General features: G+C 49.1%; 1 protein-coding gene across 1 annotated transcript in view; it reads left to right on the top strand.

Moving 5' to 3' along the window:
• The window catches only part of LOC124035403 (leucine-rich repeat serine/threonine-protein kinase 1-like), a gene marked incomplete at its 5' end in the record, with an annotated part of 48,618 nt that overhangs the window by 27,031 nt on the left and 6,587 nt on the right, over nucleotides 1–15,000 (top strand). Inside the window, 3 exons of the mRNA XM_046348854.1 lie at nucleotides 3,153–3,265; nucleotides 3,593–3,807; nucleotides 14,476–14,640. Coding sequence (XP_046204810.1) covers nucleotides 3,153–3,265; nucleotides 3,593–3,807; nucleotides 14,476–14,640 — 493 coding nt within the window. The remainder of the gene's footprint in view (nucleotides 1–3,152; nucleotides 3,266–3,592; nucleotides 3,808–14,475; nucleotides 14,641–15,000) is intronic.

Raw genomic sequence — 15,000 nt, 5'->3', positions numbered from 1 at the left:
CTGGTAAATCCTGTGGTCACCAACCTAGCTGAACACCTGTATCGTAGACATCTGTCCATTCCTGTCATCACACACTGCTAATAAAAAAGCAAAGGAGACAAGAAAAGGAAGTATTTTAGAGTATTCATACACAGCCCCACTCTCTGGTTGTCCTGTCCAGTCCTTCCTGTTGTGAACTGATTTGGAGGCAGCTGTTGCCAGCTGTTTTCTGTGGGTCACCAGGGTCACTGTTCTCTGTCCACTTCTCACAGTCTTCCAGACTGGAGGCTCCAACAGGAATACACGGGCTATGTCCAAAACGGCACCCTATTCCCTACATAGAGCACTACTTTTGACCAGAGACCTATGGGCGTTCCAATGGGCCCTGGTCCAAAGTAGTGCACTATGTAGAGTCTGGTTGTGGCCCAGAGTGTGATGTGGAGGTTTAGCTGGAGATCCTCTTTCCCACTCAGACGTTGTTTTGTTGTCATCCAGTCCTGTGTAATATCAGTCATGGTAGTCCAGGCTAGACTAGTGAATAGAGTTAGTTCTCATCCAGAACAATAAGGCGATGGTCTCACCTTTAGCCTTCTGCCATATGCTTGTTTTCCCAGACACATGATGACCAGTCAGTCTTCCATGGAATAATACCCATTGAAAGTGGTTCTTAGCCCAACATGATGACCAGTCAGTCTTCCATGGAATAATACCCATTGAAAGTGGTTCTTAGCCCAACATGATGACCAGTCAGTCCTCCATGGAATAATACCCATTGAAAGTGGTTCTTAGCCCAACATGATGACCAGTCAGTCTTCCATGGAATAATACCCATTGAAAGTGGTTCTTAGCCCAACATGATGACCAGTCAGTCTTCCATGGAATAATACCCATTGAAAGTGGTTCTTGTCATCATGTTAGGTAGTCCTGGGGCATGGTCCTAGGGCTCAGGTCAGTTGAAACTGGAGCAGCAGCATGGCCAGGTGGACTGGGGACAGCAAGGAGTCATCATGTCAGGTAGTCCTGGGGCATGGTCCTAGGGCTCAGGTCCTCCGAGAGAGAGAGAAAGAAAGAAGGAGAGAATTAGAGAACGCACACTTAGATTCACACAGGACACCGAATAGGACAGGAGAAGTACTCCAGATATAACAAACTGACCCTAGCCGCCCGACACAAACTACTGCAGCATAAATACTGGAGGCTGAGACAGGAGGGGACAGGAGACACTGTGGCCCCATCCGAGGACACCCCCGGACAGGGCCAAACAGGAAGGATATAACCCCACCCACTTTGCCAAAGCACAGTCCCCACACCACTAGAGGGATATCTTCAACCACCAACTTACCATCCTGAGACAAGGCTGAGTATAGCCCACAAAGATCTCCGCCACGGCACAGCCAAAGTGGGGGGGGGGGGCAACCCAGACAGGATGAACACAACAGTGAATCAACCCACTCAGGTGACGCACCCCCTGCAGGGACGGCATGAGAGAGCCCCAGTAAGCCAGTGACTCAGCCCCTGTAATAGGGTTAGAGACAGAGAATCCCAGTGGAAAGAGGGGAACCGGCCAGGCAGAGACAGCAAGGGCGGTTCGTTTCTCCAGAGCCTTTCCGTTCACCTTCCCACTCCTGGGCCAGACTACACTCAATCATATGACCCACTGAAGAGATGAGTCTTCAGTAAAGACTTAAAGGTTGAGACCGAGTTTGCTTCTCTGACATGGGTAGGCAGACCGTTCCATAAAAATGGAGCTCTATAGGAGAAAGCCCTGCCTCCAGCTGTTTGCTTAGAAATTCTAGGGACAATTAGGAGGCCTGCGTCTTGTGACCGTAGCATACGTGTAGGTATGTACGACAGGACCAAATCAGAGAGATAGGTAGGAGCAAGCCTATGTAATGCTTTGTAGGTTAGCAGTAAAACCTTAAAATCAGCCCTTGCTTTGACAGGAAGCCAGTGTAGAGAGGCTAGCACTGGAGTAATATGATCAAATTTTTTGGTTCTAGTCAGGATTCTAGCAGCTGTATTTAGCACTAACTGAAGTTTATTTAGTGCTTTATCCGGGTAGCCGGAAAGTAGAGCATTGCAGTAGTCTAACCTAGAAGTGACAAAAGCATGGATTAATTTTTCTGCATCATTTTTGGACAGAAAGTTTCTGATTTTTGCAATATTACGTAGATGGAAAAAAGCTGTCCTCGAAATAGTCTTGATATGTTCTTCAAAAGAGAGATCAGGGTCCAGAGTAACGCCGAGGTCCTTCACAGTTTTATTTGAGACGACTGTACAACCATTAAGATTAATTGTCAGATTCAACAGAATATCTCTTTGTTTCTTGGGACCTATAACAAGCATCTCTGTTTTGTCCGAGTTTAATAGTAGAAAGTTTGCAGCCATCCACTTCCTTATGTCTGAAACACATGCTTCTAGCGAGGGCAATTTTGGGGCTTCACCATGTTTCATTGAAATGTACAGCTGTGTGTCATCCGCATAGCAGTGAAAGTTAACATTATGTTTTTGAATAACATCCCCAAGAGGTAAAATGTATAGTGAAAACAATAGTGGTCCTAAAACGGAACCTTGAGGAACACCGAAATTTACAGTTGATTTGTCAGAGGACAAACCATTCACAGAGACAAACTGATATCTTTCCGACAGATAAGATCTAAACCAGGCCAGAACATGTCCGTGTAGACCAATTTGGGCTAAGAACCACTTTCAATGACCAGTCAGTCTTCCATGGAATAATACCCATTGAAAGTGGTTCTTAGCCCAACATGATGACCAGTCAGTCTTCCATGGAATAATACCCATTGAAAGTGGTTCTTAGCCCAACATGATGACTAGTCAGTCCTCCATGGAATAATACCCATTGAAAGTGGTTCTTAGCCCAAGACTAGGTTTAATCTGTGTCCAGGAAACTGGCCCATTATTCCATTATTTAGTTTCTCCCAATGTTTCTCTATGTTCACTTATTCACAAAGCAACAGGACATGTTGAGGATGAGAAACACCTTGTCCCATTAGCATTCCTCTATGTTTTCAGAGAACATATGATGTAAACGCATTAACATTCACCCATCAAACTGGTCCTCTGGCTCCCCTGATCTGAGAATAGTAACACAGGTATCCTTGTATGTATAGTACCTAACTCCATCTCTCTCTCCCCTGATCTGAGAACAGTAATCCAGGTATTCGGGAGCTTCCAGCTGAGTTGGGGCAGCTCTCTAACCTGTGGCAGTTGGACATTGAGGACCTCAACATCACTAATGTTCCCCAGGACATCAGGAAAGAAGGTAAAGTACCACCACACTATGTGTGGTTGTGTGGGTGTGTGGGTCCGGTGGGTGGGTGGGTGTGTGGGTCCGGTGGGTGGGCGGGTGGGTGGGTGTGTGGGTGGGTGGGTTGGTGTGTGGGTGGGTGTGTGGGTGGGTGGTGTTTTTTGGGGTGTTTGTTTTTTAATCGTGTCTCACTGCTCCCCGGGTCAGATGACGGGGATGTGGATTAAGGCAGCCATCAGCACCTCTCTGATTCAGAGGGGTTGGGTTAAATGTGGGAGACACATTTCAGTTGAATGCATTAATTTGTACAACTGACTAGGTCTCCCCCTTTCCCTTTCTCAGGTCCAGCATCAGTGCTGTCCTTCCTCCGAGCCCACCTACGGAGGGCGGAGCCCTGTAAGCTGCTGAAGCTTCTTGTGATTGGTCCTCCTCGGCAGGGAAAGACAGCCCTCCTGGAGGCGTTGCAGACGGGCAGGACCTCCCCTTTCTCCCCTGCAGAACAAAACATCAGCACAGCTACTTGGGAACTGGAAAGACCCAATGGGGTTAAAGCTAGCGTAAGAGAACACACACATACATACAGAATACACGCACACGCCCAAGGTACTTCCATCAACTATTTGCTCTGGGTTGGGAAGACATACTCAATCAATACATATTTTAAATTAATTAGAAACATTTTCTTTAATTTTTCTTTCACTTTGTAGAGTAAGTTGTGTAGACCGGTAGGACAAAAATCCATTTGAGTCCATTTATAAGATAACATTTTAAGGCAACAAAATCAAATGTTAAGCTGAGCCTGGCTACCAGTTTGTTTTGAGCCTGGCTGCCAGTTTGTTTTGAGCCTGGCTGCCAGTTTGTTTTGAGCCTGGAGTGTGTGTGTGGCTGCCAGTTTGTTTTGAGCCTGGCTGCCAGTTTGTTTGGAGCCTGGAGTGTGTGTGTGGCTGCCAGTTTGTTTTGAGCCTGGCGTGTGTGTGTGGCTGCCAGTTTGTTTTGAGCCTGGAGTGTGTGTGTTGCTGCCAGCTTGTTTTGAGCCTGGCTGCCAGTTTGTTTTGAGCCTGGCGTGTGTGTATGGCTGCCAGTTTGTTTTGAGCCTGGCTGCCAGTTTGTTTTGAGCCTGGAGTGTGTGTGTGGCTGCCAGTTTGTTTTGAGCCTGGAGTGTGTGTGTGGCTGCCAGTTTGTTTTGAGCCTGGAGTGTGTGTGTGGCTGCCAGTTTGTTTTGAGCCTGGAGTGTGTGTGTGGCTGCCAGTTTGTTTTGAGCCTGGAGTGTGTGTGTGTGGCTGCCAGTTTGTTTTGAGCCTGGCGTGTGTGTGTGGCTGCCAGTTTGTTTTGAGCCTGGCGTGTGTGTGTGGCTGCCAGTTTGTTTTGAGCCTGGCGTGTGTGTGTGGCTGCCAGTTTGTTTTGAGCCTGGCGTGTGTGTGTGGCAGCCAGTTTGTTTTGAGCCTGGCGTGTGTGTGTGGCTGCCAGTTTGTTTTGAGCCTGGCGTGTGTGTGTGGCTGCCAGTTTTGTTTTGAGCCTGGCGTGTGTGTGTGGCTGCCAGTTTGTTTTGAGCCTGGCGTGTGTGTGTGGCTGCCAGTTTGTTTTGAGCCTGGCGTGTGTGTGTGGCTGCCAGTTTGTTTTGAGCCTGGCGTGTGTGTGTGGCTGCCAGTTTGTTTTGAGCCTGGCGTGTGTGTGTGGCTGCCAGTTTGTTTTGAGCCTGGCGTGTGTGTGTGGCTGCCAGTTTGTTTTGAGCCTGGCGTGTGTGTGTGGCTGCCAGTTTGTTTTGAGCCTGGCGTGTGTGTGTGGCTGCCATTCTGTTTTTAGCCTGGGATGGCTAATACGATTATGTCATGTTACATAGTAACACAAAGGCGTCATGTTGACCCATTCCTAATCTTGGAAACCCAGAAATAAAATCTGGTGTAATTACGTCAGATGCTCGATTAGGATACCATTTATTTTACGTCGTCGGTCCAAGAGAGATGAACCCTCATCTTGACACAATAATACAACACATCTCCTCCTGTATAGACGTAGGGGTGGAACTGAGGCAGAAGGAGTAGGAATCACAGCTCCTCCTGTATAGACGTAGGGGTGGAACTGAGGCAGAAGGAGTAGGAATCACATCTCCTCCTGTATAGACGTAGGGGTGGAACTGAGGCAGAAGGAGTAGGAATCACATCTCCTCCTGTATAGACGTAGGGGTGGAACTGAGGCAAAAGGAGTAGGAATCACATCTCCCCCTGTATAGACGTAGGGATGGAACTGAGGCAGAAGGAGTAGGAATCACATCTCCTCCTGTATAGACGTAGGGGTGGAACTGAGGCAGAAGGAGTAGGAATCACATCTCCTCCTGTATAGACGTAGGGGTGGAACTGAGGCAGAAGGAGTAGGAATCACATCTCCTCTTGTATAGACGTAGGGGTGGAACTGAGGCAAAAGGAGTAGGAATCACATCTCCTCCTGTATAGACGTAGGGGTGGAACTGAGGCAGAAGGAGTAGGAATCACATCTCCTGTATAGACGTAGGGGTGGAACTGAGGCAGAAGGAGTAGGAATCACAGCTCCTCCTGTATAGACGTAGGGATGGAACTGAGGCAGAAGGAGTAGGAATCACATCTCCTGTATAGACGTAGGGGTGGAACTGAGGCAGAAGGAGTAGGAATCACATCTCCCCCTGTATAGACGTAGGGATGGAACTGAGGCAGAAGGAGTAGGAATCACATCTCCTCCTGTATAGACGTAGGGGTGGAACTGAGGCAGAAGGAGTAGGAATCACATCTCCTCCTGTATAGACGTAGGGGTGGAACTGAGGCAGAAGGAGTAGGAATCACAGCTCCTCCTGTATAGACGTAGGGGTGGAACTGAGGCAAAAGGAGTAGGAATCACATCTCCTCCTGTATAGACGTAGGGGTGGAACTGAGGCAAAGGAGTAGGAATCACATCTCCTCCTGTATAGACGTAGGGGTGGAACTGAGGCAGAAGGAGTAGGAATCACATCTCCTGTATAGACGTAGGGGTGGAACTGAGGCAGAAGGAGTAGGAATCACAGCTCCTCCTGTATAGACGTAGGGGTGGAACTGAGGCAAAAGGAGTAGGAATCACATCTCCTCCTGTATAGACGTAGGGGTGGAACTGAGGCAGAAGGAGTAGGAATCACATCTCCTGTATAGACGTAGGGGTGGAACTGAGGCAGAAGGAGTAGGAATCACATCTCCTCCTGTATAGACGTAGGGGTGGAACTGAGGCAGAAGGAGTAGGAATCACATCTCCCCCTGTATAGACGTAGGGATGGAACTGAGGCAGAAGGAGTAGGAATCACATCTCCTCCTGTATAGACGTAGGGGTGGAACTGAGGCAGAAGGAGTAGGAATCACATCTCCTCCTGTATAGACGTAGGGGTGGAACTGAGGCAAAAGGAGTAGGAATCACATCTCCTCCTGTATAGACGTAGGGGTGGAACTGAGGCAAAAGGAGTAGGAATCACATCTCCTCCTGTATAGACGTGGGGTGGAACTGAGGCAGAAGGAGTAGGAATCACATCTCCTGTATAGACGTAGGGGTGGAACTGAGGCAGAAGGAGTAGGAATCACAGCTCCTCCTGTATAGACGTAGGGGGTGGAACTGAGGCAAAAGGAGTAGGAATCACATCTCCTCCTGTATAGACATAGGGGTGGAACTGAGGCAGAAGGAGTAGGAATCACATCTCCTGTATAGACGTAGGGGTGGAACTGAGGCAGAAGGAGTAGGAATCACAGCTCCTCCTGTATAGACGTAGGGGTGGAACTGAGGCAGAAGGAGTAGGAATCACATCTCCCCTGTATAGACGTAGGGATGGAACTGAGGCAGAAGGAGTAGGAATCACATCTCCTCCTGTATAGACGTAGGGGTGGAACTGAGGCAGAAGGAGTAGGAATCACAGCTCCTCCTGTATAGACGTAGGGGTGGAACTGAGGCAGAAGGAGTAGGAATCACATCTCCTCCTGTATAGACGTAGGGGTGGAACTGAGGCAGAAGGAGTAGGAATCACATCTCCTCCTGTATAGACATAGGGGGGTGGAACTGAGGCAGAAGGAGTAGGAATCACATCTCCTCTTGTATAGACGTAGGGGTGGAACTGAGGCAGAAGGAGTAGGAATCACATCTCCTCCTGTATAGACGTAGGGGTGGAACTGAGGCAGAAGGAGTAGGAATCACATCTCCTCCTGTATAGACGTAGGGGTGGAACTGAGGCAGAAGGAGTAGGAATCACAGCTCCTCCTGTATAGACGTAGGGGTGGAACTGAGGCAGAAGGAGTAGGAATCACATCTCCTCCTGTATAGACGTAGGGGTGGAACTGAGGCAGAAGGAGTAGGAATCACATCTCCTCCTGTATAGACGTAGGGGTGGAACTGAGGCAAAAGGAGTAGGAATCACATCTCCTCCTGTATAGACGTAGGGGTGGAACTGAGGCAGAAGGAGTAGGAATCACATCTCCTGTATAGACGTAGGGGTGGAACTGAGGCAGAAGGAGTAGGAATCACAGCTCCTCCTGTATAGACGTAGGGGTGGAACTGAGGCAGAAGGAGTAGGAATCACATCTCCCCCTGTATAGACGTAGGGATGGAACTGAGGCAGAAGGAGTAGGAATCACATCTCCTCCTGTATAGACGTAGGGGTGGAACTGAGGCAAAAGGAGTAGGAATCACATCTCCTCCTGTATAGACGTAGGGGTGGAACTGAGGCAAAAGGAGTAGGAATCACATCTCCTCCTGTATAGACGTAGGGGTGGAACTGAGGCAGAAGGAGTAGGAATCACATCTCCTGTATAGACGTAGGGGTGGAACTGAGGCAGAAGGAGTAGGAATCACAGCTCCTCCTGTATAGACGTAGGGGTGGAACTGAGGCAAAAGGAGTAGGAATCACATCTCCTCCTGTATAGACGTAGGGGTGGAACTGAGGCAGAAGGAGTAGGAATCACATCTCCTGTATAGACGTAGGGGTGGAACTGAGGCAGAAGGAGTAGGAATCACAGCTCCTCCTGTATAGACGTAGGGATGGAACTGAGGCAGAAGGAGTAGGAATCACATCTCCTCCTGTATAGACGTAGGGGTGGAACTGAGGCAGAAGGAGTAGGAATCACATCTCCTCCTGTATAGAGGTAGGGGTGGAACTGAGGCAAAAGGAGTAGGAATCACATCTCCTCCTGTATAGACGTAGGGGTGGAACTGAGGCAGAAGGAGTAGGAATCACATCTCCTGTATAGACGTAGGGGTGGAACTGAGGCAGAAGGAGTAGGAATCACAGCTCCTCCTGTATAGACGTAGGGGTGGAACTGAGGCAGAAGGAGTAGGAATCACATCTCCTCCTGTATAGACGTAGGGGTGGAACTGAGGCAGAAGGAGTAGGAATCACATCTCCTGTATAGACGTAGGGGTGGAACTGAGGCAGAAGGAGTAGGAATCACAGCTCCTCCTGTATAGACGTAGGGGTGGAACTGAGGCAGAAGGAGTAGGAATCACATCTCCCCTGTATAGACGTAGGGATGGAACTGAGGCAGAAGGAGTAGGAATCACATCTCCTCCTGTATAGACGTAGGGGTGGAACTGAGGCAGAAGGAGTAGGAATCACAGCTCCTCCTGTATAGACGTAGGGGTGGAACTGAGGCAGAAGGAGTAGGAATCACATCTCCTCCTGTATAGACGTAGGGGTGGAACTGAGGCAGAAGGAGTAGGAATCACATCTCCTCCTGTATAGACATAGGGGTGGAACTGAGGCAGAAGGAGTAGGAATCACATCTCCTCTTGTATAGACGTAGGGGTGGAACTGAGGCAGAAGGAGTAGGAATCACATCTCCTCCTGTATAGACGTAGGGGTGGAACTGAGGCAGAAGGAGTAGGAATCACATCTCCTCCTGTATAGACGTAGGGGTGGAACTGAGGCAGAAGGAGTAGGAATCACAGCTCCTCCTGTATAGACGTAGGGGTGGAACTGAGGCAGAAGGAGTAGGAATCACATCTCCTCCTGTATAGACGTAGGGGTGGAACTGAGGCAGAAGGAGTAGGAATCACATCTCCTCCTGTATAGACGTAGGGGTGGAACTGAGGCAAAAGGAGTAGGAATCACATCTCCTCCTGTATAGACGTAGGGGTGGAACTGAGGCAGAAGGAGTAGGAATCACATCTCCTGTATAGACGTAGGGGTGGAACTGAGGCAGAAGGAGTAGGAATCACAGCTCCTCCTGTATAGACGTAGGGGTGGAACTGAGGCAGAAGGAGTAGGAATCACATCTCCCCTGTATAGACGTAGGGATGGAACTGAGGCAGAAGGAGTAGGAATCACATCTCCTCCTGTATAGACGTAGGGGTGGAACTGAGGCAAAAGGAGTAGGAATCACATCTCCTCCTGTATAGACGTAGGGGTGGAACTGAGGCAAAAGGAGTAGGAATCACATCTCCTCCTGTATAGACGTAGGGGTGGAACTGAGGCAGAAGGAGTAGGAATCACATCTCCTGTATAGACGTAGGGGTGGAACTGAGGCAGAAGGAGTAGGAATCACAGCTCCTCCTGTATAGACGTAGGGGTGGAACTGAGGCAAAAGGAGTAGGAATCACATCTCCTCCTGTATAGACGTAGGGGTGGAACTGAGGCAGAAGGAGTAGGAATCACATCTCCTGTATAGACGTAGGGGTGGAACTGAGGCAGAAGGAGTAGGAATCACAGCTCCTCCTGTATAGACGTAGGGATGGAACTGAGGCAGAAGGAGTAGGAATCACATCTCCTCCTGTATAGACGTAGGGGTGGAACTGAGGCAGAAGGAGTAGGAATCACATCTCCTCCTGTATAGAGGTAGGGGTGGAACTGAGGCAAAAGGAGTAGGAATCACATCTCCTGTATAGACGTAGGGGTGGAACTGAGGCAGAAGGAGTAGGAATCACATCTCCTGTATAGACGTAGGGGTGGAACTGAGGCAGAAGGAGTAGGAATCACAGCTCCTCCTGTATAGACGTAGGGGTGGAACTGAGGCAGAAGGAGTAGGAATCACATCTCCCCTGTATAGACGTAGGGATGGAACTGAGGCAGAAGGAGTAGGAATCACATCTCCTCCTGTATAGACGTAGGGGTGGAACTGAGGCAGAAGGAGTAGGAATCACAGCTCCTCCTGTATAGACGTAGGGGTGGAACTGAGGCAGAAGGAGTAGGAATCACATCTCCTCCTGTATAGACGTAGGGGTGGAACTGAGGCAGAAGGAGTAGGAATCACATCTCCTCCTGTATAGACATAGGGGTGGAACTGAGGCAGAAGGAGTAGGAATCACATCTCCTCTTGTATAGACGTAGGGGTGGAACTGAGGCAGAAGGAGTAGGAATCACATCTCCTCCTGTATAGACGTAGGGGTGGAACTGAGGCAGAAGGAGTAGGAATCACATCTCCTCCTGTATAGACGTAGGGGTGGAACTGAGGCAGAAGGAGTAGGAATCACAGCTCCTCCTGTATAGACGTAGGGGTGGAACTGAGGCAGAAGGAGTAGGAATCACATCTCCTCCTGTATAGACGTAGGGGGTGGAACTGAGGCAGAAGGAGTAGGAATCACATCTCCTCCTGTATAGACGTAGGGGTGGAACTGAGGCAAAAGGAGTAGGAATCACATCTCCTCCTGTATAGACGTAGGGGTGGAACTGAGGCAGAAGGAGTAGGAATCACATCTCCTGTATAGACGTAGGGGTGGAACTGAGGCAGAAGGAGTAGGAATCACAGCTCCTCCTGTATAGACGTAGGGGTGGAACTGAGGCAGAAGGAGTAGGAATCACATCTCCCCCTGTATAGACGTAGGGATGGAACTGAGGCAGAAGGAGTAGGAATCACATCTCCTCCTGTCTAGACGTAGGGGTGGAACTGAGGCAAAAGGAGTAGGAATCACATCTCCTCCTGTATAGACGTAGGGGTGGAACTGAGGCAAAAGGAGTAGGAATCACATCTCCTCCTGTATAGACGTAGGGGTGGAACTGAGGCAGAAGGAGTAGGAATCACATCTCCTGTATAGACGTAGGGTGGAACTGAGGCAGAAGGAGTAGGAATCACAGCTCCTCCTGTATAGACGTAGGGGTGGAACTGAGGCAAAGGAGTAGGAATCACATCTCCTCCTGTATAGACGTAGGGGTGGAACTGAGGCAGAAGGAGTAGGAATCACATCTCCTGTATAGACGTAGGGGTGGAACTGAGGCAGAAGGAGTAGGAATCACAGCTCCTCCTGTATAGACGTAGGGATGGAACTGAGGCAGAAGGAGTAGGAATCACATCTCCTCCTGTATAGACGTAGGGGTGGAACTGAGGCAGAAGGAGTAGGAATCACATCTCCTCCTGTATAGAGGTAGGGGTGGAACTGAGGCAAAAGGAGTAGGAATCACATCTCCTCCTGTATAGACGTAGGGGTGGAACTGAGGCAGAAGGAGTAGGAATCACATCTCCTGTATAGACGTAGGGGTGGAACTGAGGCAGAAGGAGTAGGAATCACAGCTCCTCCTGTATAGACGTAGGGGTGGAACTGAGGCAGAAGGAGTAGGAATCACATCTCCTCCTGTATAGACGTAGGGGTGGAACTGAGGCAGAAGGAGTAGGAATCACATCTCCTGTATAGACGTAGGGGTGGAACTGAGGCAGAAGGAGTAGGAATCACATCTCCTCCTGTATAGACGTAGGGGTGGAACTGAGGCAGAAGGAGTAGGAATCACATCTCCCCCTGTATAGACGTAGGGATGGAACTGAGGCAGAAGGAGTAGGAATCACATCTCCTCCTGTATAGACGTAGGGGTGGAACTGAGGCAGAAGGAGTAGGAATCACATCTCCTCCTGTATAGACGTAGGGGTGGAACTGAGGCAAAAGGAGTAGGAATCACATCTCCTCCTGTATAGACGTAGGGGTGGAACTGAGGCAAAAGGAGTAGGAATCACATCTCCTCCTGTATAGACGTAGGGGTGGAACTGAGGCAGAAGGAGTAGGAATCACATCTCCTGTATAGACGTAGGGGTGGAACTGAGGCAGAAGGAGTAGGAATCACAGCTCCTCCTGTATAGACGTAGGGGTGGAACTGAGGCAAAAGGAGTAGGAATCACATCTCCTCCTGTATAGACATAGGGGTGGAACTGAGGCAGAAGGAGTAGGAATCACATCTCCTGTATAGACGTAGGGGTGGAACTGAGGCAGAAGGAGTAGGAATCACAGCTCCTCCTGTATAGACGTAGGGGTGGAACTGAGGCAGAAGGAGTAGGAATCACATCTCCCCCTGTATAGACGTAGGGATGGAACTGAGGCAGAAGGAGTAGGAATCACATCTCCTCCTGTATAGACGTAGGGGTGGAACTGAGGCAGAAGGAGTAGGAATCACAGCTCCTCCTGTATAGACGTAGGGGTGGAACTGAGGCAGAAGGAGTAGGAATCACATCTCCTCCTGTATAGACGTAGGGGTGGAACTGAGGCAGAAGGAGTAGGAATCACATCTCCTCCTGTATAGACATAGGGGTGGAACTGAGGCAGAAGGAGTAGGAATCACATCTCCTCTTGTATAGACGTAGGGGTGGAACTGAGGCAGAAGGAGTAGGAATCACATCTCCTCCTGTATAGACGTAGGGGTGGAACTGAGGCAGAAGGAGTAGGAATCACATCTCCTCCTGTATAGACGTAGGGGTGGAACTGAGGCAGAAGGAGTAGGAATCACAGCTCCTCCTGTATAGACGTAGGGGTGGAACTGAGGCAGAAGGAGTAGGAATCACATCTCCTCCTGTATAGACGTAGGGGTGGAACTGAGGCAGAAGGAGTAGGAATCACATCTCCTCCTGTATAGACGTAGGGGTGGAACTGAGGCAAAAGGAGTAGGAATCACATCTCCTCCTGTATAGACGTAGGGGTGGAACTGAGGCAGAAGGAGTAGGAATCACATCTCCTGTATAGACGTAGGGGTGGAACTGAGGCAGAAGGAGTAGGAATCACAGCTCCTCCTGTATAGACGTAGGGGTGGAACTGAGGCAGAAGGAGTAGGAATCACATCTCCCCTGTATAGACGTAGGGATGGAACTGAGGCAGAAGGAGTAGGAATCACATCTCCTCCTGTATAGACGTAGGGGTGGAACTGAGGCAAAAGGAGTAGGAATCACATCTCCTCCTGTATAGACGTAGGGGTGGAACTGAGGCAGAAGGAGTAGGAATCACATCTCCTGTATAGACGTAGGGGTGGAACTGAGGCAGAAGGAGTAGGAATCACAGCTCCTCCTGTATAGACGTAGGGGTGGAACTGAGGCAAAAGGAGTAGGAATCACATCTCCTCCTGTATAGACGTAGGGGTGGAACTGAGGCAGAAGGAGTAGGAATCACATCTCCTGTATAGACGTAGGGGTGGAACTGAGGCAGAAGGAGTAGGAATCACAGCTCCTCCTGTATAGACGTAGGGATGGAACTGAGGCAGAAGGAGTAGGAATCACATCTCCTCCTGTATAGACGTAGGGGTGGAACTGAGGCAGAAGGAGTAGGAATCACATCTCCTCCTGTATAGAGGTAGGGGTGGAACTGAGGCAAAAGGAGTAGGAATCACATCTCCTCCTGTATAGACGTAGGGGTGGAACTGAGGCAGAAGGAGTAGGAATCACATCTCCTGTATAGACGTAGGGGTGGAACTGAGGCAGAAGGAGTAGGAATCACAGCTCCTCCTGTATAGACGTAGGGGTGGAACTGAGGCAGAAGGAGTAGGAATCACATCTCCTCCTGTATAGACATAGGGTGGAACTGAGGCAGAAGGAGTAGGAATCACATCTCCTCTTGTATAGACGTAGGGGTGGAACTGAGGCAGAAGGAGTAGGAATCACATCTCCTCCTGTATAGACGTAGGGGTGGAACTGAGGCAGAAGGAGTAGGAATCACATCTCCTCCTGTATAGACGTAGGGGTGGAACTGAGGCAGAAGGAGTAGGAATCACAGCTCCTCCTGTATAGACGTAGGGGTGGAACTGAGGCAGAAGGAGTAGGAATCACATCTCCTCCTGTATAGACATAGGGGTGGAACTGAGGCAGAAGGAGTAGGAATCACAGCTCCTCCTGTATAGACGTAGGGGTGGAACTGAGGCAGAAAGAGTAGGAATTGCATTTCCAAAATATTCTCTTTTTTTCAGTCAGTCATTCAACTAAGGTAGGTTTTGACTGTGGTATCATTTTGTAGTCATTTGTTTTAGTGTTATACATGTAATGTTTCTTGTTTTAACTCCACCACCATAACAGGCGGACTCCGTGGCGTTCAACGTGTGGGACATCGGCGGTCCGGCCAACATGTCCACGGTCAACCAGTGTTTCTTCACGGACAAGGCCCTGTACGTAGTCATATGGAACCTAGCTCTGGGAGAGGAGGCTGTAGCCAGTCTACAGTCCTGGCTGCTTAACATTGAGGTGAGGCAGAAAACATGTTAGTCACACTTCAGTGCCATTTAGTTTCTTCTTTTTATTAAAGAAAGACATTCAAAACATGTTGACTTTAATTAGACAGTTGGAAATAGAGGGAGAGGCAGGCTAGTGGGAGAACAGTAGGATTGAACCCTGGTCTGGTGGGGAGAAGTATATTCTACTGAATGGGAACAGAACTGCTCACCCAAAGCTTCTTCATGATTATATTTTCAATTATACATTTTTTCAATTCCTTAAATGATTTGATCTGAATTGACTCCACTATCTTTTCATGGCTATGACATCAGTCTGTCAATATTCTATACAAATAATTCATTTTATTGAATAGGTGTTATACAACAATGG

The sequence above is a fragment of the Oncorhynchus gorbuscha genome, linkage group LG05, assembly GCF_021184085.1.
Source record: "Oncorhynchus gorbuscha isolate QuinsamMale2020 ecotype Even-year linkage group LG05, OgorEven_v1.0, whole genome shotgun sequence".
In the NCBI taxonomy this organism is placed as follows: domain Eukaryota; kingdom Metazoa; phylum Chordata; class Actinopteri; order Salmoniformes; family Salmonidae; genus Oncorhynchus; species Oncorhynchus gorbuscha.
Note: the sequence above shows the minus strand (reverse complement) of the source record. Positions and strands in the feature narration are given on the sequence as shown.